Source organism: Pituophis catenifer, unplaced genomic scaffold (assembly GCF_029215685.1).
Source record: "Pituophis catenifer annectens isolate HBS135680 unplaced genomic scaffold, rPitCat1.0.hap2 SCAF_3, whole genome shotgun sequence".
Classification (NCBI taxonomy): Eukaryota; Metazoa; Chordata; class Lepidosauria; order Squamata; family Colubridae; genus Pituophis; species Pituophis catenifer.
Genome location: NW_027256883.1, coordinates 102,777,138 through 102,801,547, shown reverse-complemented (window position 1 = coordinate 102,801,547; position 24,410 = coordinate 102,777,138). Strand labels below are relative to the sequence as shown.

The 24,410-nt window shown below is 42.6% G+C and overlaps 1 protein-coding gene across 2 annotated transcripts in view; it reads left to right on the top strand.

Moving 5' to 3' along the window:
* LOC139314897 (calcium load-activated calcium channel) overlaps nt 1-22,190 on the top strand; it is a 188,552-nt gene extending 166,362 nt beyond the window's left edge. For both annotated transcript variants that reach the window (XM_070940873.1, XM_070940874.1), the window contains 8 exons: nt 1,018-1,152; nt 1,540-1,736; nt 2,388-2,528; nt 4,963-5,151; nt 9,625-9,712; nt 20,375-20,516; nt 20,817-20,929; nt 21,986-22,190. In XM_070940873.1, coding sequence (XP_070796974.1) covers nt 1,018-1,152; nt 1,540-1,736; nt 2,388-2,528; nt 4,963-5,151; nt 9,625-9,712; nt 20,375-20,516; nt 20,817-20,929; nt 21,986-22,080 — 1,100 coding nt within the window. In that variant the 3' untranslated portion in view covers nt 22,081-22,190. The remainder of the gene's footprint in view (nt 1-1,017; nt 1,153-1,539; nt 1,737-2,387; nt 2,529-4,962; nt 5,152-9,624; nt 9,713-20,374; nt 20,517-20,816; nt 20,930-21,985) is intronic.
* The last annotated feature ends 2,220 nt before the right edge of the window (nt 22,191-24,410 follow it).

Sequence of the window (24,410 nt, the reverse complement as noted above, 5' to 3'; positions counted from 1 at the left end):
GAAAACTATGATTAATAGAGTTGAATCAATGTGATTTTATACAATGACATTGATGCATACATGCATGAAGGTGAAAATGTAGTTTATGAATGGAAAGGCTAAAAGGACTAACATATGATAGAGGTATGAGATTGTATCATCTTTGTAATTGTCAATACATATGAAAGTTCAGTAGGAGTAATTGCTTAGTGAATGATAGGTAAAATGTTTTTCAAGCGCTTTTAAAAAAGCTGTGCAATATTGGGAACATGTTTAGTAGAATTCTGATGGAAAGTATATGTGAATAAAATGAAAATGACAGTGAATAAAATTTGAAAATTACCATCCTTCTCCATGCTGGGCCGAATCCAGATTTTTGCCATTCCACAATCATTGGGGAAGGTAATATGTAGCACATGTCTACTACAAGAAATTGACTTTCGTTGAAAGAAGTAAAAATAGCTATGCTTCTGCCCTCTTTGATTATTTGATTTGATGATTTGCTAGAATTCCATGCAGGTTAGTGAATTAAAAAGAAGGACCGGTTGCACCAGAGGTGAAATCCAGCAAGTTCTGACAAGTTCTAGAGAACCATTAGCGGAAATTTTGAGCAGATTGGAGAACCGGTAGTGGAAATTTTGAGTAGTTCGGAGAACTGGCAAATACCACCTTTGGCTGGCCCCTGAGTGGGGTGGGAATGGAGATTTTGCAATATCCCCCCAGGAGTGGGGTGGGAATGGAGATTTTGCAGTATCCTTTCCCTGCCATACCCACCAAGCCACGCCCACAGAACCGTTAGTAAAAAAATTTGGATTTCACCACTGGGTTGCACTGTGTACGTTTTCCGGAGCATTCAGTTTCTGTATTTATTATAGGAGGGAAAAGTCTGTTCAACAATTAGAATAGAAGTTCAGTAGGTTATGTTCCATCCTTTCTCTACTACATTTCTGGACATAAAACCTTTTTAATTACTTTACTTCTCATTTTTGAGAATTGGTTTATATTTCTTATGCCCATATCTTCATCTCTTCTGTTTAGGTCAACATGTCCAGCTCCCTGAGGGATCCTTTGCTTATACTAGAAGAGAACCTCTTGGAGTCTGTGTTGGGATAGGGGCTTGGAACTACCCTTTTCAGATTGCCTGCTGGAAATCAGCCCCTGCTTTGGCCTGTGGTAAAATAAATTAACTTTTTGATAAATGAATGAGTTTCATTCACAGAAACTAGTAGTCAGGGATTGCCTTTCTAGGAGTTCATTGTTACCATTTGAGATGTGAAAATGGGGAATAAAGTTCCAGTGGACTGTTATTAGAACTTAATAACTTAAACACTTAAATGATAGTAGAAGAGACCACTTTATAAATATTGGCATTGATTTAGCTTCAAAACATACTGTATGTGGGATGGATATAATGATCCAGATGCCTGTATGACTTTGTCTTAGTTGGACTGAAACATTTTTTTCTTCAGTATTGCTCTTTCATTTGATTGTTTATGTAGATCTTTTTTAGATGGAAAATGTGTATCCATTCTTTTTGTTCTTGTGAATTGGGCTACCTAGGTAATGCCATGGTCTTCAAGCCTTCTCCCTTCACCCCCATCTCTATTGTGCTACTGGCAGAGATCTACAATAAGGCTGGTGTCCCTAAGGGACTTTTCAATGTGGTGCAGGGTGGAGCTGCCACAGGCCAATTCCTGTGCCAGCACCCAGATGTGGCCAAAGTCTCATTCACGGGGAGTGTGCCCACAGGTGTTAAGGTATGTATACGTACATGTATATGTATATGTATATGTATGTATATATATATATATAAAGTGCTGTCACTATTGAATAATAAAGTTTTAAAAATGTTTGATTTCTGAAGCAGTCCTGATGGAATTTGTCCCTTCTCCTTGGCAATTTATTGACACAGATGCAACTATGCTAAGATCAGTTAGAAGAGTTGCTTTGCCACTAACCAGAACTGCCAGCTTGAAAGGCTGGTAGACCTGTTCATTGTGCAATTTACATATTTGCCAGTTGCCAAATCTACAGGTATTCCATTGAAATCACAAGATCTTCTTTGGAAATGTGAAGATCACTTCTTAGTCCAGATTCTACTTCTGAATTGCATGTTGGTAAAAAATTATCCAGTAATCCTTACTCAATGTATTTATAAGTTATTTTTTCTGTGCTGAAGTATATATTTATTTATGTTTATATCAAAAATAGCATCTTTATGTGAGGTAACTGCTTTGAAATGTTAACCAGACACTACTTATGTCCTGATTAATTCACTGAAAAAGAGCAATAATTTTGTATTTAAGGTGGATCTTTATTCAACAAATTCTAGCTGAGGCTGAAGAAAGATATAATTATAATTGTCTGTGTTAACTGCTACATCTTGTTCTTGTTTTTCCCCCCAATAGATTATGGAAATGGCAGCCAAAGGTATCAAACCTGTTACTTTAGAGTTAGGAGGAAAGTCTCCCCTCATTATCTTCTCTGACTGTGTATTGGATAATGCTGTGAAAGGAGCCCTCATGGCTAATTTCCTTACCCAGGGTGAGGTATGTAATTTTTTTTATCTAACAGGAAAGAAGCTGTAGATCTGACTAAATCATTTTAAAAAGTCCAGTTAAGTTCCATACCTGGAGAAAAAATTTGCTATATCTTGTAAAATATTGTAATACAGAAATGTTTATCAGAATCTCTAAAAAAAAATTGGTGCCTTACCATTCCACAAATGTTTTTCTTATTTCATTCTGGATGAGGAGGAATGCCTAAACTTGTGCTGTGTTCTAAGATCCAAATTTTTCGGTGTTCATTGCTTTTCAGGACTGGTATTATCTTGTAATGTTTGTTGTTCAAAAAGAGTCTCTGCTCCTCTATTCACTCCTCACAGACTTTATGTATAATTATTTGATTTGACTTACTGATATTTGTTACTGATTGCTGTTCCAAAGAGATATTACCTTAAGGACGGGCTTTGGAGCCCTGAGAGGTGGCATGTTTTAAAGCGGGGATTGAGGGGTTTTTTAATTAGGGTTTTTAATAATCTTTTAAGGGGAACTGGGAGGGTGACCAAAGGGGATGGGGGGGGTAATCCACCTAGGTCAGGGCCCAGCCCGGCACAGGGTAACAGTTTGGAGGGCGCAGGATGAGGGATTGGGGATATCATCAGCACGGTGGATGGGAGGGGCAGATATGGCGGGAGCAGAGGACCTTATCTTGTGCCGGGGGTGCGCACTCGCTACTTGAGAGCGATTGCGCGCCCCGGTCCTCAAGGCTCCCCTTGGATACTAGGTGGCTCAGATACTCAGGACCTGGGCCTCCGGCTGATGCTGTGCAACGCCAGGTCCGTGGTAAATAAGGCCCCCCTCATTTACGATCTTATTCAAGAGGGGGGAGCGGACCTGGCGGGTATTACGGAGACCTGGTTGGGCCCGGAGGGAGGGGTCCCTCTGGTTGAGATGTGCCCACCAGGCTTCAGAGCATTCCATCAGCCGAGGGCCCAGGGGAGGGGCGGGGGGGGTGGCGGTTATTATTAAAGAAGGTCTTGGTCCGAGGGAGACCACTGTGCCACAGATTGCCGGATGTGAGTCCCTCTTTGTGAGGTGGGGTCATGGGGTTCAGATGGGCTTGCTGCTTACGTACTTGGCTCCCTGCCGCGTGACAATGGCCCTGCCCGAGCTACTCGATGTGATAGCCACGGTGGCAGTTGATACACCCAGGCTTATGGTCATGGGTGATTTCAACCTGCCGTCCATTGGTGAAACGTCGGAGATGGCTCAGATCTGAGCGATTTTGTCATACAGGTATTGTCCGAAATCCTCCACCCTGCCTTCCAAGGGATCCTCCCGCGCTCCCGGATGGGGGACCTTTTGTCAGGTTTGCCTGATTCGCCAGTTGCGGCCCTTTCTTGATCGGGATTCCCTGTGCACAGTCACTCATGCCCTCGTCACCTCTCGCCTTGACTACTGCAACGCTCTCTACATGGGGCTCCCCTTGAAGAGCACCCAGAGGCTCCAGCTGGTCCAGAACGCAGCAGCGCGGGTAGTGACGGGAGCAGCATGGCGCTCCCATGTAACACCGCTCCTGGGTGAGCTGCACTGCCTCCCGGTGGTCTTCCGGGTGCGCTTCAAGGTGTTGGTTATCACCTTTAAAGCGTTCCATGGCATAGGGCCTAGCTATCTTCGAGACCGCCTGCTGCCACCGACGACCTCCCATCGACCTGTGTGCTCCCACAGAGAGGGCCTCCTCGGGGTGCCATCAGCCAAACAGTGCAGGCTGGTGACCCCCAGGGGGAGGGCCTTCTCTGTGGGGGCACCTACCCTCTGGAATCAATTGCCTCCAGAGATAAGGAGAATCCAAGACCTCGGTGCCTTCCGCCGTGCCCTTAAAACCTTCCTTTTCCAGCAAGCCGGGCTGGCCTAATTTTTTAAGTGTTTTGTTTATCGTTTTTAATTAATGGGGCCAAATTTATATATACTTTTAATTGTATTTTAATATTTGTATTTGATGTTTTTACTTGGCTGTTCACCGCCCTGAGTCCTCAGGGAGAAGGGCGGTATACAAATTCAAAATAAAATAAAATAAAATAAATAAAATCAATGCAGAAATGTCAGTACAGGTAATCCTCAATTTATGATTGGTTATTTAATGACTATTTGCAAGCATGACAGACTTTGAATGGGTGCTTTGCTGCCCATAAAACACTTCTGACCATTGTAAAATGTTGCATCACAACTGCTGGCATCATATGACCGTATTTCAAGTGCTTGGCAATTTGTTCACATTTATGACCAGTTGCGAAGTGTCCTGTGATCACTATTTGAAATCTTCTCTGCAGCTTCCCCAGAAAAACAGAATCTCAGTGACTGAGATTCTGGACTCAATGGTGGTTATAAGTGGAGAACTATCTGTAAATTGTTAGTTATAGGTTAGTTCTGAGCCTGTCAATTCTGAAAATGGCCCTTTCTTAAGCCTGTCTCTGTGCCTCAGGTTTGCTGCAATGGTACTCGGGTGTTTGTACAACGAGCAACCCTGGAGGCCTTCACCAAAGAAGTTGTAAAACAGACTCAGAACATCAAAATTGGTGACCCCCTGCTGCAAGATACAAGGATGGGAGCACTTATCAACAAAGCACACCTGGAGAAAGTCTTGAGTTTTGTTAAACAAGCAAAGGAGCAGGTAAGCATTATCTTTACTGAGCTTTATCCTGAGGGATTGGGCTACTGAAAATACTTCACTCATCTACCAGATGGGGTGCTAGAACATCATACAGGCATTATATTATGTATTATGTGCAAAACTGAGTATTCAAGGTAGAACAAAGGTGCTTTTCTGTGTCTGAAAAGTTTATGGCTATCCAGTAAAAAGCTGTCTGATCTGGGCACATCTGTTTAACAAACTATAATTGGGTTACTAAAAACAATGAGCAAAAACCACATCTAGAATAAAATTTGGCATGCTTAATGGTAGATCTTAGTGTTTTTATCTCTTATTGTGGAAGAACTCAGATTTGAGCAGCATTTACCATAGAGAATTTTTTTTATAGTCAGGTGGTGTACCTCTCATCAACCTATATTCAACAAATTTAAGTCAGTAATGTTAAATAAACATGCAGGTTTACTTAAGCTGTTTTGACTATAGGGCTCAACTCATGTGGCTGGTAAAGTCATGGTATTACCTGAGTGAGCAGTGGAACCTTTTTTGGATGATTTTAACAGGCAAAATATGTTTCAACTCTTTTTATTTCCATTCACTACGGCACAATAAATAAATAAATGCCTCATCTCTATCCCCTATAGTATAAATAAATAAATAAATAGATAAGGAATAAATAGGTATAATATGTGAATGTGTGTGTACCTAAACTCAGTAGGGATGGGGTCTGGTCTATTAGTTTTGCTTCTTTATTTATTTAGAAAATTTATTGGCTGCCTATCTTACTTCAGGGTAACTCTAGGCAGCTTACAATAATAAAAAACCCTCATTTATTCAGTCTTCATGGAGATACAAATTATCAAAATTAGCCAGGGATCTTACTTCTGTTCTAATAAATATACAAAAGAACATTTATTAGACCTGTTTTCATTATAATGTTCATTCCCATTCTATATTCATATATAGCAACAGCACTTGGACTTATATACTGTTTCACAGTGCTTTACAGCCCTCTCTAAGCGGTTTACAGAGTCAGCATATTGCCCCCGACAATTTGGGTCCTCAGTTTACCCACCTCGGAAGGATGGAAGGCTGAGTCAACCTTGAGCCAAATTGCAGGCAGCCGGCAGTCAGCAGAAGTAGCCTGCAGTACTGCACCCTAACCACTGCGCCACAGTGGTTTGTATATTGTTGGCTGTTCACCGCCCTGAGTCCTTCGGGAGTAGGGCGGTATATAAATTAAATAAAAGTAAAAAGTAAAGTAAAGTATATAACCAGTGGTAGGATTCAAATTTAACAACCGGTTCTCTGCCCTAATGACCGGCTGGGTAGGTGTGGCTGGGTGGTCATGTGACTGGGTGGTCATGGCCAGGGTAGGCATGATACGGGACTCATGTGGTGCTAAGGCAGGACTTCCCTGAGACCCTCCCTCACTCTCATTATACAGGTAATCCTTCAGTTACAAATGCAATAGAGCCTGCCAATTACATTTGCAACCTGGGGATTGTTTGATTGAATCACGTTAAATGAATGTAATCACTCCTTGCTTTCCCCAATGCATTTGTTAATCGAATGTGCATGTCTTTAAATGCACATGAGGTATCTCAGGCTGGGGAACAGCATGTGGGGCCTAGTGCTGGAGCAGACCATCCAAAGCCTCCCCCAATCCACTGAGATACCTCATGCTCCCCTGGTGTCCCCACAATTGCTTCCCCCACCCCATCTTGCCCTTTTGGGTCTCCACAGACTGGGCCTGCTTTGCTAGCATCTCAGATTCCACTTACTCCTCCCCACCCCATTTCCCATGGATTACTTACCTTTTTTTTTTTTTTTTTTGCTACAAAGGTATAATTTTTACTGATATCTATTCTGTTAGAGCCAAGGTGGTACAGTGGTTAGAGTGCAGTACTGTAGGCTACTTCAGCTGACTGCTAGCTGCAGTTCGGCAGTTCAAATCTCACCAGCTCAAGGTTGACTCAGCCTTCCATCCTTCTAAAATGAGGACCCAGATTGTTGGGGGCAATAGGTTGACTCTGTAAACCTTAGAGAGGGCTGTAAAAGCACTATGAAGCGGTATATAAGTCTAAGTGCTATTGCTATTGTTATTGCTAATATAATTAAATAAGCCATTATACACTTGAAGCATTGTGAAATGCAATCTGATCAGAAACAAGAAATTTGACAAGCCTAATGTACAATGCTTGATAGCATTATAAAAAGACTTTTCCATGAAATGTTTAAACACTCAGAATTTTTAAATCTGGCAAACTTATGTCAAAAATGGCTAAAAAGATATGAATACCTTTGAAACATTGAATTCTGTGACATGGATTTCAAGAACTACAAGAAGACAAAACTACAAGGTTTCTCACAAAGTGTTTTATTCAGATGATGGTGAAGCTGTAAGAATGTGAAATCTAACCAAAACATTTTCACCAGCTTCTGAGTAAAAGATTTTGGCTGGGGCATGTGGCTGCTTCAGGGATTGAGGCAGCAGCAGCAGCAGCCAATCAAAGCAAACAAATTGCTTCCTTTGTCTCATTGGACTGCAAGGCCCTTGTTGATTGGCTGCCATGCCCCAATCCCTGAAGCTGCTCATTCGAACTAGCCAGTCAGCAGCCAGCAGACTGGGCCCAAACTAAGCCTGTCTAGACTGTTGCAGAGCTGGCAGCAGAGTCGGACAGTGAATAGGTTGGGGAGGAACTTGGGCCACTCCTGGGGGCTGGGGAAAGCTCAGATGAGGGCTCTGTGTCGGAGGCAGTGAGGGAGATAAAAAGCAGCAAGGCAGAGCCCGTTCCTAGTGTGCGCATGCACAGAGCTGCCAGAAGACAAGAACAATTAAGAAAGCAGGGTCAACCTGGGAGTAAGGCCACACCTTGAAGATAATTGGCCCCTCCCATAGGAAATAAAAGAGGAGCAAACAGGGAGTGGGCTTTTGCAGGAAACAATTTGTTCATTCCATGACTCTGAGAGACTCTGTTCCAAGTTTTGCCTTGTACTTGCACAATTTACGTGGCAGCTTGCCAAACGAGATAAGGTGTGTTGAGAAATATTCCTTTGAAAAACTGTTTGGACAAACCTTGCTGACTGTGAATGAACGTAATTCACAGTCGTGTAAATAAAAGGTTTTGCTAGTAATTCCTGTCTCCTGCTTGTTAAGGGAGCCTAGGTCAGAACACAGACTGGGTAAAAACTAAGTCTGCAGGCCCTCATGGCAGAGAAACCGAAGTCTTTTATTCAGATGGGGAAAGCTGTTTTCCTTACATCTCACATTCTTACAGCATCACCGGTTTCTGAATAAAAGACTTTGGCTTCTCTGCCAGGTGGCTCAGCCTTTTTCTGTAGCTCTTCGAAAAGTAAGTACAGTAAAGCCATGGGAAATGGGGTTGGGAAGGACGGATCGGGCCCAGAGACCCTCCATTTTGGCCTGTAACAGGCCGGGGGAGTCCTAGGAAGGCCCTGTAACAGGCCGTTCACACCGGCAAAGAGGCAAAGGCTCACCAGATAGGCAGGTAGCTGGGCCGCATAGGAGGCAGTGGAGAGTGGCGAAGGAAGGCTCGGTAGATAGCTGGGCTGCGTGGAAGGCTGGGGCGAAGGCAGGCAAGTGGGCTGGGCCGTGGGGGCCACATGATCGCAGCAAGTGAGCTAGCAAGTACAGCAGGTGCTATGCCGTGGCCAAAGCAGGCGAGGTAAGGAGTAACTGGGAGGGGAGGAGTGGGGGGGCAGCCAGTGGTGCGATTAGCCAGTTCTCTGAACTGTGCAAAAATTTAACAACCGATTCGCCTGAACCGGTCCAAACCAGCTGAAGCCTACCTCTGTATATAACCCAATTCCTATTGCTATCTCCCTTTCTAAGTGTGTAAGCAATACAACTTACCTATCAGCCACTGCTTATCTTCAGAGTCAACTCTTATCAATAAGGAAAACAAGAGCAAGCAACAATTGAAATTATATAGGTCCCAGCTGGCAAGAGGGTGCAAGTTTAACTCTAAACTTTAGTAAGTTTAAGATGGGTGAACTCCCAGAACTCCCCAACCAGTATGCTCTGGGCACTGTACAAAACAACATGCTGGCAAGGGAATTCTGGGAGTTGAAGTCCAGCTATTTTAAAGTTGTTAAAGTTGAAAAGCACTGACTTAGATTAATATAATAGGCAATCTGCTGAATATCCTGATCATAAATATTTTGAAGTAGCTTATTCTATTGTAGTAAATATGAGAAAATGAAACATGTCAGTCACATGCTTCTTCCATTGGTGAAATGTCAAACCAATCTATTTGGATTTCAAACACTTATAAGACATTATGTGATAGGAGAAGACTCATTTCTAATGATAAGAGTGATATTGCACCAAGAGAAAGAACCTTCTGTCCAGTCTAGTGTTTTATTATATACACTCAAGCTTTGGTATCTTCCTGCATAGGTTGGCAAAGTTTTGCTAATTATACATAAAATGCATTGTGGTTCTCTGCCATTATCTTCTGTTACACTTTTTAGGGTGCAGAAGTCCTGTGTGGAGGGGATGCATTTGTGCCAGATGATCCCAGTCTGAAAAATGGCTTTTATATGTCTCCTTGTGTCTTAGGTATGGATACTATATTATTAATGCCATTGGCACTACTTTTTAACCATAGTCAAAACGTTGATCTTACTAGACTAGATTAAAGGGGTAGGGTGAAGACAAGATAATAACATGGTGCTAAAAAGTGATTAAATTAAAATGATAAAGTGACTAATTAGTGGATCAGGGAAATGCCGTTGGTATAGTTTACTTGGATTTCAGTAAAACAATTGACAAATTCCACAGCCTACTTTACTTACCTACCTACCTACCTACCTACCTACCTTACTTATTAAATTTATTGGCCACCCATATTACCACAGGGTAACTCTTGGCACTTTATATATGTGTGTGTGTGTGTGTGTGTGTGTTTTCTTTAACATCCATACAGTAAGTGCTTGGTGAACAGTGTATTATCTGGGTCAATATACTTTACATACAATTCTGATAATAATAATAATAATAATAATAATAATAATAATAATAATAATAATAATAATAATAATAATACCATTTAAGTATACATAATTGTAATTTTTCAACTTCTAACATTTCTATATATATAGTAATTATAATATGTTCTATTACATTTCAGTATAAATAATACTATTTTCCCAATTTCTATTTTCTACTTCTTTTTTCTAACACTTAATAAAATAACCACCATGTTAAAAAATATTCTATATCTATTCATCATCTCTTGCCCTTTTTTAGAATTTCAACTCTTATTAACTTTTTGGTGAATCTTTCCTTTGGTATCTTGTAACTCCTTTTATCATGTTTATTTAATCTAAATATTTCTCTCTCTTGCTGTTGAATCTCTAGAGCACCCATCCACAGTTCCCTCATTTATAGGAGATCTTTCTCTTTATTCTCTTTTCTCTTTTGAATTTTTTAAAAATATTCTATTTGTTCCATGGTAGAGATTATTGCTATCTCTTTGTCTGCTTGTATCATTTTTGGAATTATCTCCTCTATTATCTCCTTAGCTCTTTCTGGTTTCTCCTCTATTTTCTGAGTTTTTTGTTCATTTTTTATTGTCATTTGCTAGGGTTTTCCTAATCTCACAGTATCTTGCATCAATTCCATCATCTTCCTATGATTCCTTGTTATATCTTCCTTAATACATTGAAACATCAATATTTCTTTATAGACTACATTTGTTTGTGCTGATATACTACACTAATCACTGCTCAATATTCCACCAAAATTTCAATATCCCAGTTGTCCAGAAACACCAAAAACATCAGTATTAATAAAATTTACACAGTACTGGAACTGTTGCTCAAAATCCCCTAAATTTATAGTCCTTAAAAATTTCCAATTTACACCCTCTACATTTTCCAAGTGTTTAAGTCTAATTCAATTTTTCTTCTTTCACCTTGTAGAATGTTCTGTCAAATGATTTTAATAATCCAGATTAGCCCACCAAATTTCCCCGAATGTCTTTAGTCCACAAAGTTAGATATTCAGTTTGCCTTAAAAATCCACCTTGCCTTAAAAATCTTCAAAGAGCTCACTAATACCTCTAAGCAGCCAAAACTCCAGTAGATATGAAACCAAAATAAAAAGGCCTTCCAGGTGTTGTTTACCTTTTACTATTTTCTTTCTTCTCCTTGTGTTATTCTTGTATTATCCAATAATATCAAATAATTTTTACTTTCAAAGGTTATTCTCACGAAGCACTAATATAGTGCTCTTTGACCATTAGATGGTACCCCCGCTTTAAAATCCAGCTTTAAACACAGCAAAACTTGGGGAGGGGGGGGATATAAGAAATAAAACTCAAAGTTCCTCTTTCTTTGTACAAATTCTTCCAAATAATCCAGCTATATTTTCAACAAATTAAATCACTTTTCATGCTGCTAACAGTTTCAGTCCAGTCTTTTTCTATTTTAAAGCTTCACAGTCTTCCCTTGCCAGTTTGTTTCACTTTTAGTTCTGTAATCTTTCTCCATGTAATAAATCGCCGCTTTCTTAACATTGGGGAAAATCTGTTTTTTTAAGAATTCTTTTATTTGTGTTTAAGTCTTTAATATAGAAGTTGAAAATTGTCTCACCCAGTTTCAGTCCACTTATCAGGTGTGCCTCCGTTCAAAACTCAAGAAAGAAAAACCCCAACTCTATGTTTGTAGAGAAACGTACTTTTACTAAGTATGAACCTGATAGCAATGAAAGAAAAGCAAGATCTGAGGCTAAAGGCACGAAAATTACATATTGAAAGTACTCCCAAATCCCTCCCCCCAAGGACCCTGGCTGAATGTCCAATCCCCAGCCCCCCATGGTGTCATGTGAGGTGCACCTTCAGATGACCCCATCCCTCTGGTATGCCAGAACGGTTGACTATCAACAAGTCCATTCAGCTGCGCAGAAGACGATGAGAGGATCCCTCCCTTTTTCTCCCTTTTTGGTCACATCATGAGATATCTCCACCATCTCGCTTCCCCACCCAAATACCTATCCCTTCCCCCCCCCCCATTACTATGGCAGCCAATAGCAAGCAAGCATCGTAGAGGCTGACATTCGGCCTTCCTGCAGAAGAGATATTAGTCCTAGGAAAAAAACACAAAATAAAATGGACAGGGTAGATAACCCCTGGAAGTATCAAAACATAGAAGATACATAGAAGATAATACAATCAAGGCTTATCAGGGTATTTGGAATGGAATAACTGTAAAAGCTTCGGAGCTCTGACATCTCACTCATTTATGCATTCAGATTGAGAGGAAGGGAAATGTATCCAGGCCACCAAATACTGTATGTTTTCTAGAATCAAGGGTCCCTTTGACCTCAAAATGTTGTTCTCCTTCAATAAGGAGGGGAACTGGAGGGGGGTTTGGTCCGGATGACCAAACTAATGTGAAACACTAGGTGGATTTTCCTAAAGGTTTTCGGTATCTCTAACTGTACTGTGACCGGGTTTATAATTCGTACAATAGGAAAAGGGCCCACATACTTAGACCCAAGTTTTTTTGACTTTTGGGTGGTCTGTAGATACTTAGTGGAGAGGAAAACCCTATCCCCCACTTGGTAGTCCTTTGGCATAGTTCTTGTCAGCCTGTTTTTTATGAGCTCGGTGAGCCTTGTCTAACGCCTTACGAGTGACGGGCCAAGTAAACTGAAGCTGCTCAATCCAGTCCACCAAGGAAGGGACTTGAGGGTTTTCCTGCGGTAGTTCTGGGATGGGCACAAAGTCTTGACCAAACACCACCTTGAAGGGGGTAAAACCAGTGCTACTATGTATGGAGTTATTATAAGTGACCTCTGCAAATGGCAGTAAGTCTGCCCAGTTACCTTGCTGATAATTTACATAACACCTGAGGTATTGTTCTAGTACTGAGTTAGCCCTTTCACAAGCCCCCTTTTGTCTGAGGATGGTGAGAGGAGCTTAGCCCTTGGGCAGAGCCTAACAACCTCAGGAACTCCCTCCAGAAGTGGGAGGTGAACTGAACCCCTCTGTCCGAAATTATTCATTCGGGAACACCGTGTAACCTATACACATGTTGAATAAACAGTTTAGCCAATACCTTTGCTGAGGGAATTTTGGGGCATGGTACAAACTGCACCTGCTTGGAGAACAAGTCCATAATCACCCAAATGACTGTATTTCCACCACTTTCGGGTAGTGCAACAATAAAGTCCATGGATATCTCCTTCCAAGGAGCTCCAGGTCTGGCAACGTTCTGGAGTAACCCAGGCGGCTTCCCAGGTGGCCTCTTGGCAGAAGCACACACAGAACAGCTAGCGACATATGCCTCTATGTTCTTCTTCAGCTGTCGTTAAACTAAATGTAATGAAGCCCCATTTCAGATTTTTATCAATAAAGTTTCACAATTCCTCCAGCTCACGAGGGGTGATCGAGTAGATCTTTGGTTTAGAGAGTTTCAACCCTGGGAGGATTTCTATACCACAGTCCGTGGGCCGATGGGGTGGGAGCACATCTGACGCCCTCTCGCTGAATGCCTCCCTGAGGTCCCAGTATTCCTTAGGAATTTTCTCTTCCCCAGCAACGCATTCGCACTGCCACTGCCAGCTCCTTCACAGCTTTGGCCATGGAGAAGGGTTTTCCCCCATCCTTCCCCTGCAGGGTGGAGTGGATGCGCAAGAAACCCTTCCTCCAATTCACATGAGGGTTCCATTTCTGGAGCCAGACTAGTCCGAGCAAGAGGGGTCATTCCATTCCAGGAACACAAAGTCTCTCAGAGGTCCCCCATCCACATTTCAACTGGTTCAGTCACAAAGTGGGCTGCCCCCCCCCAGCTACTGACCCATCCAACTGGCAAAACGCTATGGGCACTTTCATTGTCCTCAGTGTCAGTCCCATTTTTTCTACCACCTCTGGGCTGATTACACACCTAGTACACCCAAAGTCCAAAAGGCTTCCCCTGGGCCTGAGTTAAGGGTGATGGCACCCTTAACTCAGGGGGAAATGCTACCGGTTCGGTCCGGTTTGCCTGAACAGTTGGTAAAAAAGGCTACTGGTTCACAGAACCTGTAGTAAAAAAAAAAAAAAAGTTCCGACGATCAGCTGAGCAATGCGCGATCGTCGGAACTTTTTTTTTTACTTTTTTGGGCATTTTTTTACTACCGGTTCTCCGGAACCGGTAGTTAAAACGCTTTAAAAAGTTCCAAAGATTGCACGTCGCTCAGCTGATCGTCAGAATTTTTTTTTTTTTTTTTTTTTTTTTACATTTTAGGCATTTTTTACTATTGGTTCTCCAGAACCGGTATAAAAAATGCTTTTAAAAAGTTTTTTAAAAAGGCTCTGACAATCACAGCTGTGCTGCGCGATCATCAGAGCCTTTTTTTTTTTACTTTTAAAAGCATTTTTTAAAACCTATTTGGCGAATAGGTTGTAAAAAAATGCTTTTAAAAGTAAAGAAAAGGCTCTATAGATTGCGCACCACAGCTGATCACCCCTGCCCCCCACATGTGCTGTTCTACTTACCCCATGCCTCCTTTTGGTGTGCACTGCGTGTGCGCGCACACCTTGTATTTGGTGCGTGGTGCATACTGTGCATGTGCGTGCACAGCAAATGCTTGGCGTACAGCGCGCATGCGCAGCCAGCGAACTGCTAGTAAACCGGTTCAGATTTCACTACTGCCTTAATTACACCTGGGGCCCAGGGGATCATTGTCAGTTTCGCTGTCCCCTGGGGTGGTCAGAACTCCCAGCTCCTCCAGGCCTGGAGGAGCAAACTCAATGACTTCCACACCTTTCAGGGCTCTTTCGCGGTTCTTTGCTAGCAGATTCTCAGCTGTCTTTCCTCCAGCTGAGGTCAGCTTGGGGCCAGGTTTGGAGAAACAATCAGCTCGGTGCCCCTCCTTTCCACATCTGAAGGATGCGGTGGACCTGGCTTGGATACTGGGCCCCCTTTGGCCACTCTAGGGGTCTCTTTGGGGGCAGAGGGGGAAGGCTTGTTCCAGCTGTGCCCCCCAAACTGCTCTCTGGCCTGGTCAATTTCCACATCAGCCGCCAACACATATCAATGCTGCAGGTCTCAGGGGGGCCCTCGGGAACAACAGCCTTGGTAGTCTTCCTCATCTTTGTAGCATTCCATCAGGGCCTCTGCGGACCACCCCTGCATGTGGACAACCAGCTGGTGAAATTCCTGGGTGTATTCAGCCACCGATCTTTTCCCCTTGGGTAGGGTTTTCATCCTGCTTTTAGTCTTTCATTCAGCCAGGAGGGTCATCAAAACGCACTCGGAGAGCCGTCATAAACAAGTTGTAATCCCTCAGCAGTGGGGAATCCTCATTATGTAGGGCCACCATCCACTCAGGTGCGGTCCCCTCCAGGGCCATGACACACCGCACCTTCGCCGCCTCCGAGGCAAAATCGTCCCCATATTCCTGCATATGATTCCAACTTGGGCTAGGAAGAATCCCAAAGCCTTGGGATCTCCTCCATATTTTACTCCTAGCTGAGGAATCTTTGGAATTCAGCGCCTCCGGGGGATTACCCCCCCACCACCACCAGTCTGCACCAGACTGCAGCCTTGGCTGCAGTCGCCACTTGAATGCTAGCAACCTGCACTGGCTCTGGCCAAACTCTGGAAATCTCATCTGGGTTTTCAGGGGCTCCGGCTCCCGCCCCCCGGTTGCTCAGCTTTCTCCCGTGCAGGCAAGGCATACCTTTCATATGCTCTCTGACTTTCAAGAGCTTCTTTCAAGAAAAGCAGGACTTTGGTCAGCAGGAGGTCTTCTTTGTCAGCTTCCTGCCAGGCAGCCTCTCCCAGCTGGCGTCTAGGGGGGTGGGATCTCCGGAGCCTCCATCCGTCCTACACCCAGTGACCATTTGGCTCTGACTGGCTTTTCTTCAATCTGCAGTTCAGATACCATTCCGACTCTTCCCAGCCACCGTGGGTCTGGGGGAGAGTTGACCCAGCAGCTCCCATGTCCTCCTGGTCACTGCCTTGGTTAGACATTCTTTGCTCAGCCCCCACGTTAGAGTTTTCTCTGGGATGGCTGATAAAGCAGATCTTGCTTAATGTCAGGTGTGCCTCCATTCAAAACTCAAGAAAGAAAAACCCCAACTCTATGTTTGTAGAGAAAGGTACTTTTACTGAGTATGAACTGATAGCAACAAAAGAAAAGCAAGATCTGAGGCTAGAGGCACAAAAATTACATATTGAAAGTACTCCCAAATCCCTCCTTCCAAGGACCCTGGCTGAATGTCCAATTCCCAGACCCCCATGGTATGTCAGAACAGTTGACCTTGACTGGCTATCAACAAGCCCATTCAGGTGCGCAGAAGACGATGAGAGCATCCCTCCCTTTTCTTCCCTTTTCAGTCACATCACGAGACATCTCCATCAGCTCGCTTCCACACCCAAATACCTATACCTTCTCTCCCCCCCCCATTATTATGGCAGCCAATAGCAAGCAAGAATCATAGAGGCTGAAACCACTGCTCAGAAATAGCTCCAGCACAAATTCTTATCCCAGCTTTGGTCTAGCCAAAATGGCCATTGTCTCTGCTGCCAACCAGGAGGTTTTCTTTGGATGAAATGAGGAAATTGCTGTTTCCTCATGATCTACAAAGCATCCCTCCTTTCTTCACCACCCCTCCAGGGTGGCTTTGGCCCAGTAGGGTCTCCTGGCAAGCAGGTTTCGACTGGGTTTCATGGTGCTCACGAGCTCCACTATCCTGTAACCATCCAACTGGTCAAATCCTCTTTTGGCACTTCTTGGTAAGATAGAACATTGTGGGATAAACAGTACCAATACTTTTGTCTAAACAAAAGGGACAAAATAGTCCAATCTATCAGAAGCAGTATTGTAGAAGACAGAATAGGAATACAAATCAAAATAGACTAGAAAATGGTAAGAGAATACCTATACAGTCTAGACAAGTGGAAATCACCAGGACCAGATGGATTACACCCCATGGTTCTGAAGGAGCTGGCAGACGTGATCTTGGAACCACTGAACAAAATTTTTCAAACTCCTAGAACAACAGGGAACTACTGCTGGAGTTGAAAAGAGCTGATGTGGTTCCAATCTTTAAAAAAAAATGTGAGGGGGGAATGGATCTGGAAGCTACAGACCAATCAGCCTGACATCAGTACCTGGGAAAATCCTGGAAAGATAATAGAGCATCTAGGAATGAGCACAGCTATTACTAGAAACCAACATGACTTTGTTAAAAACAGATCATGCCAGACAAACCTTATTGCTGCCTTTTATAAAGTGACTAAATTAGAGAATCGGGGAAATGCTGTGGATATAGTTTACTTAGGCTTCAGTAAGGCATTTGACAAAGTAGGCTGCAGTTTATATCCACCAGATAGATTCACAACTGGCTGACCAACCACGTTCAGTGTAGACTTCAGTGAAACTACATCTACATGGAATGAAATATGCAGTGGCATACCTCAAGGTTCTGTCTTGGGTCCAGTGCTTTTCAATATCTTCATAAATGACCTAGATGAAAGGATTGAAGGGGCACTCATCAAATTTGCATGCAACAAGCTGGGGGGAATTGCTAACATTTCAGAAGATACTCATGATTCAGTTGATAGAACTGAGCATAGGGCCTTAGCCAACAGGATGCAGTTCAGTTCAGTATGAGTGTGCTGCAACTACCAAAAAAAGCCTATGAGGTCCTGGGCTGCATCAGCAGAGGGATAGCATCAAGATCATGAGAAGTGATAGTACTGTTCTATACTGCATTAGTGAGTCCACACTTGGAATGCTGCATCCAATTCTGGTCACCACGTTACAAAAAAAGATGCTGATTCCCTAGAAAGATTGGAGAGAAGAGCAACAAAGATATTAAGGGGTCTGGAAGCTAAACTGCATTAGGAATAGTTCAGGGAACTAGGCGTTTCAAGTAGTTTTAATCATAGAAGGACGCACAACAAGCCATCATTACAGGTATATATCTACATAAGACAGGAACTGGAAATATCTCACAGGAGCATCTGAAGACAGCTTCTCGAGAGTCAAGGAATACAACTCAAACTAATCGTGCCAAGACTGCAGACATAACCACTATAACATCTTCCCTTTTTCATTAATACAACTATCACATTTTAAAACATTATAAAACTTTATTAACCTTATAAGCATTATATATATGCATTAAAATGATATAAAACACTATTATTAAAACATTATAAACATTATAAAACATTGTGAAACATGCAAAGTTCCGATGCAAGCAACTGTAACATCTTCTCCTCATATTAACACAACTGTCACATATTAAAACATTATAAAAGAGTTCAAATTTTAAAAGGGAACAATATCAACACTTTCTACAAGTTAAGTCTGTCAGTGGTTGCGAACATCAGCTGCTGCGAGTGACGACTGGCCCTCTTGCACCAACTGGCTCTCTTCACACTATGGGCTTCTCCGACCTCACTAGAACCGCTGGGCTCTTCTCGCTGCTTACTGGAGTGTCAACATAAGTTTATACAAGGAACATGTTCTGCAGATCACAACAATATCAGTTTCTTCTTCCATGAGTGGGTTTACAAAAAATTGAGAGTGAAAGTGTAGAGGGTTTTACCACAGATTTTTAAAAGGGAAAAATGTCCAATTTGGGATACAGATGTTCTAACAGATCATTTAAAATTTAAAATTTGGGGGACTCAAGTCTAGCTAAAGTTTAAGGTTTTAACATTTAAAGAATGCCTAGTTTAAGGATTTAAAGTTCTACAGTTCAAATTGTCTAGTTTAAAATTTTAAGGGTCTAGCAGATCATTTAGATTGTCCAATTTAATTTTTTTTTAGTGTTGAGTAGGCTTAAGTGTGAGGTTTGTTCTTAGCCTGGAATGTTTTTTGATTGTCCCTTCCTTCTTGTGATCCTTTCCCTCCCTGCTTTCTTGTGGGCTTGATTTATCTCTTACTTCTCTGCCTTTATATGTTCTGTACTTGCTATTGTCTACTTGCCTTTGATTTTCTTTTGCCTTGTGTCCTATGTTGCCTTTTTATCCTCCATTCCTACTTGTTTTTTTCCTGCCACTATCAGCTCTCCCTGCTTTTCTCCGTTCCCCATCCCCCTCACCTGTTGGTCTCCCACACTGTTCTGTTGCCGTTCTGAGTCACCGGTTCGCTGATCCCCTGTGCTGAAATGCTCCACCAACACCAGCAGCCTCCGGTTGCACTGATGCTCTCCCGTTGCTTTCCACACTCCACTCAGGATCTGCTTCGTTGTGCTGCCTTTCGCTTCCAGCACTCCCGTCTGCTGTGCTGGCGCTACTCCTGGCTCCTCAGCCACGTGGCTCCCATTTGTGCTGTTTCTCCCAGCAACAGGACTGCCCGGATGGCCCATGGCAAGCTCGCTTCTTGTCTCCTCTCCACAGCCAGTTCTCCTCCTCCTCCTCCCTGCTCCTCTCTCTCTCTCTCTCTCTCTCTCTCTCTCTCTCTCTCTCTCTCTCTCACTGGCTCGCCTTTTCCTTCTCTGCTGGTCGTTGCTTTGCCCTCAGTCGGCCCGCCTCTCTGTCCCACGGATGGTTTTCCTCCCTGCTCCACAGCAGGGCCCCACTCGCTCACCGGCTCGCCTCCCTGTTCTCCACCAGTGTGTTTTGGCTCTCCACTCACCTTGCTTCAATGGGCCTCCGTGCTCTTCGGAAGGCCTCTCGGATGCAGCTGGGCCTCTCTCAGCAGGCCAAGTTCACTGTGAATCGTTTTCCTCCTATTTCTCCAGTCTTTCCTCTCCTTTTCCTTTCTCCTCTTATTTTTCTTTCTCTATGATTTATTCTATGACTTGTCTTTCCCTCTCCACCTCTTCTCCTATCATTTATCTTACTTTAATAGCAACTTTTCTCTTCTTTTAACTCCCTGCGATGTAACTATGCTTCCTCCGTTGCTGCCATCTTGAATTATCCTGAGGGCAGAATAAGAAACAAAGAGTGAAATTTGTTAAAGAGAGATCCAATTTGCCAATGGCATTGAGGAACATACTACCCGATATGTTGTAGACATTAAAAACAGACTTCATGATCAGATGCTTAAAACTGAAACTCTCTAAAGTGGAACTTGAAATTAAATATTTAAAGATGGGCTCTGGCCATTTATTTAATTTAAAAGTTTATCTCAGATCTTACAAATGGAGCTTTAAAAAGTAGTTTAAAATTCTATTTAGTTCTTAGTAGTTGAAGTAGCTCTTCTCATTTCATATAAATTCAGATTAACTGGTTTCTTAATATTGTATGGTAATACCTGTGTTGCTTTCAGGAAACTGTAAGGACACTATGACATGTGTAAAAGAGGAGATTTTTGGACCAGTCATGTCTATTCTACCCTTTGACACAGAAGAAGAGGTCTTAGAGAGAGCCAACAATACCCATTTTGGCCTGGCAGGAGGTGTCTTCACCAGGTACCATCAAGAAAGGGAATATATTTCAGAAGTGGAAGATGGCTGTGGCAAGTTGAGCTGCATATGCATAAGGCATTTATGACAGCTGTGTGGTTGGAAGCAGACAACCAGCTTGGAGCATGGCAAAAAGCTGTTTGCTGCATAGTTCTTCCATTTGATATAAACTGAGTGTTATCCTTACTTTCTGATGCCTCACTAAAATGGTAGACATCCTTAGCCCATTTATTATCCCAGAGTTAATAAATGATGGACATTTGTACTAGAGAAATGAGAGTGAATTTAAATTATTCTGCTTTACAGAGATATCCAGCGTGCCCACAGAATAGCAGCTGGTCTCCAGGCTGGTATGTGCTTCATCAACAACTATAATGTCAGTCCTGTGGAGCTTCCCTTTGGAGGATACAAGATGTCAGGTATTCCACTCAGCAACTTTGCTGTAATATTTTGGCTGTTGACAGCTGCTTATATGATACTTGGCAAAAGTTGAAGAATTACCCTAAATTGGATTGTAAACTAAATTTCACAATTTCAGTGTACACAAATAAAGCAGCAGAACTTTATTACCCAGTTTACAGTAGCAGTGATAGCTAGCTTTTCCATTGATTTGTTCCTTTCTCATGATAATTTCACCTTCTTTCTGAAAACTGTTTTTATTTCAAAAAGAAGTTGGATTTACTTAAAAAATACAGGGCCTACTTATACAAACCTATTTTAGGAAGGAGGATGCAAATCCATTTAGTAAGGATAACTTCTACATACACATACAGGCTGTAAAGAAACTTCTCTTAAGTAAAAAATGTATACATGGTATTTTAAATTAAAACAGATTAGAAAAACTGGTATTAAATTAATGTTAGATTTGTAAACTATAGACCAGGGGTGAAATGCTCCCGGTTCAGACCGGCTCGTCCAAGTAGGTAGCGATGGCGGCAGGCAGTTCAGAGAACCAGTAGCAAAAATCCTTGTCCCCGCCCCCCATGCCCAGCTGAGCCGCACGATTATCAGAGCCTTTTTTTTCTTTTAAATGGCTCTGACATTCAAGTTCTGACGTTCCCAGCTGAGTTGCCTGCCGATCAGACAACTCAGCTGGGATCATCAGAGCCTTTTGAAAGCATTTTTTTACATGGTTTTACATGTAAAAAATGGTTTTAAAAGTAAAAAAAAAAAATTGGCCACGCCCACCCAGTCACATTACCCCCCCAAGCCACGCCCACAGAATCTGTAGTAACAAATTTTAGATTTCACCCCTGCTATAGACTCATAGCTGCTCACTGAGTGGGTGAGGAAAAACACTTGATTTATACATGAAATATTTGTCATTTATAATTAGGAATCTAATGAGTCAGTTTTGTTCACTTCTAGAGTGAGACTATTAAGTCTGTTTCAACAGATTCCTCATTTTCTAATGTATTGTTTGCAAATTTTTAGAGCAGATGGTTACAGTTTTATAAATTTATCTGTCTTTTCAGGGTTTGGACGAGAGAATGGCAAAGCAGCAATTGAATACTATTCCCAACTGAAGACAATATTTGTGGAAATGGGAAATGTAGAATCAGTGTTCTAATGGCTCTAGTCTAGTTGCTTCTGGTTAGCGTACTATGGAGATGCTATGTACAACAGAATCTGGAAATGATCTTTGCAGCATTTGATTACATCATTTTTTCCCTAGAACTACTTTGGATTCCATTGTTTCTTTTTCCTTTCTTCTCTTGAAAGTACATAATGGAGAAAAGAAAACCTTCACTGGCCATAAGATTTTTTTCCAATCAGTCCCAAATAATTCCTTGACATATTGAGTTGAGTCTCAGCATCATATAAGTGTCTGACCATGTGATAACTTATATTTCCCAGTCTATTGATCTTAGTTGTCACTACCCAGAAACAAACATCTGCACAAAGGAGGTTGATTGTATTCCTACTGTCTTTTCTAGGCAGGCTGTTTTATATAAAGGAGCTTGAGCAAATAAAAGTTCTGGTACTGGACACTGAATGCATAAAATTACATGACATACACAAGTATTCTAACTGTTCTCAATGTGTGGGGTGGGTTATGCTTTATGGGATAGGAGGATTTGATAGGAAATTCATTAAGCCCCTTTGACACAGAAGCATTTTGTTAAAATAGAATTAAAAACAGGTGATTCTGCCTTTCAGAAATGGCTGGAAAATCAATCCCTCAAAGCTAGGATTCTCTTTACTGGGACAAAAACTGTACTGTCTCAATAAATACAAGATTTCATCTTATATGTTCTTTTCTCACTGGTTATACAAAAATAACCAGGAGATTGATTCCAGGAGAATGCAAATGATATTTTTTCTCCAAATTTGTAAAAATCAAAAACTATTGGAGGAGATAGTCAGAAATCAGAATTTTTTTCCTAAGTGAGAGTGAGTTTCATAATTCCCTTAAAAGATTTAATATATGGATTGATCTAAGTATTGCTGTTAGAAGCAAGACTTGCTAATTTCTGAGTAATTAACTACTATTTTAATATTAGTAGAACTGTAGTAAAGGAGATTGTGTACCTTCAAAGCACACAGAGTGGCAAAGTAAATTATTGTCCCAAAGAGTTGAGTTGAAGGGCTCAGTGCTCCTCAACATCTTCATAAATGATCTAGATGAAGGGATTGAAGGAGCACTCAGGAAATTTGCAGACAACATTAGCTGAGGGGAATTGCTAACACTTCAGAAGATAGGCTCAAGATTCAGAAGGATCTTAACAAATTTGAGCATTGGGCCCTATCCAACAAGATACAGTTCAATGGACAGAAAAGTAAGGTCCTATACTTAGGCAGAAAAAAATATTGCACAGGTACAGAATAAGCAATGTATGGTTAAGGCAGGGGTCCGAAACCTTAAAACACTCAAAGAGCCATTTGGACCCATTTCCCACAGAAAACACCGGGAGCCAATAATTTAACAACCAGTGTGTGGCCAACTCAACATCACTCAATCCCACCCAGTCACATGACGCCCCCCTGCCCAGCCCTGCCTCACCCCTCCCCTCCCAGTCACCTCTTGCCACACCCAGTCTCGACTGTGTTCTTTACCTTTTCCTCTGTCTCTCCTCTTTCTCCCTCCCTCCCTCTCTTCTTTCTCTCTCCTTTCTCTTTCTCTCTCCCTCCGTCTCTCTCCTCTCTCCCCATCCCTCACTTTCTCTGTCTCTTTTCTTTCTCCGCTCTGTCTCCTTCCCTCTTTTTCTCTCTATCTCCTCTTTTTCTTTCTTCTCTCTCTCCTCTTTCCCTCCCTCACTCTATCTCTTTCTGTGTGTGTGTGTGTGTGTCTCTTCTCTCTCTCTTGGAAAGCCGAAGCTGGGTCAACCCAGCGAGCTGTCCCTGGGGCTTTTCGCTACTCCTTTTCTTTCTTCTTGGCAACTTTTTGGAAATCTGGGCTGGCTGAGGAGCGAGCGCAAGCCATGACGGAGGCTTCCCTGAAGACGACCCTCCTTCTCCTCACATGACCCCTTGGCCAGCAGAGGTGGGGCCGGGAGGGTGCGCAAAAGCAGGGAGACCCTCAAGCGAGTGGCTGGACTTGACCAAAGCTCAGCAAATGTGTGTGGGGCAGGCAGGTTGACTGGCTGACAGGCGAGCTTCTTTGGCGAGGGCACTCTGGCTTTCTCTGAGCCTGACCCCAGGGTGGGCGTGCGAGCTTTGGTGGGGCCAGCTCCCTTTTCCCACTGCCCTGAGCTTCTTTACCTGAGCGACCGAGGCATGCCCAGTACTAACAAGGGACGTAAGAAGCGCCCACGAGACTCAGCAAGAGATGAGATCCAGCTGCTTCTCCATCCCCCATCGTCACCCTTACCTTCTCGGGCCAGGAGAGGAGTGGCTGGAAGGGGAGGGGAGAGGGCCGGGGCCAGCTAGTTGTGGGATCAGCCGGTTCGCCGAACTGCA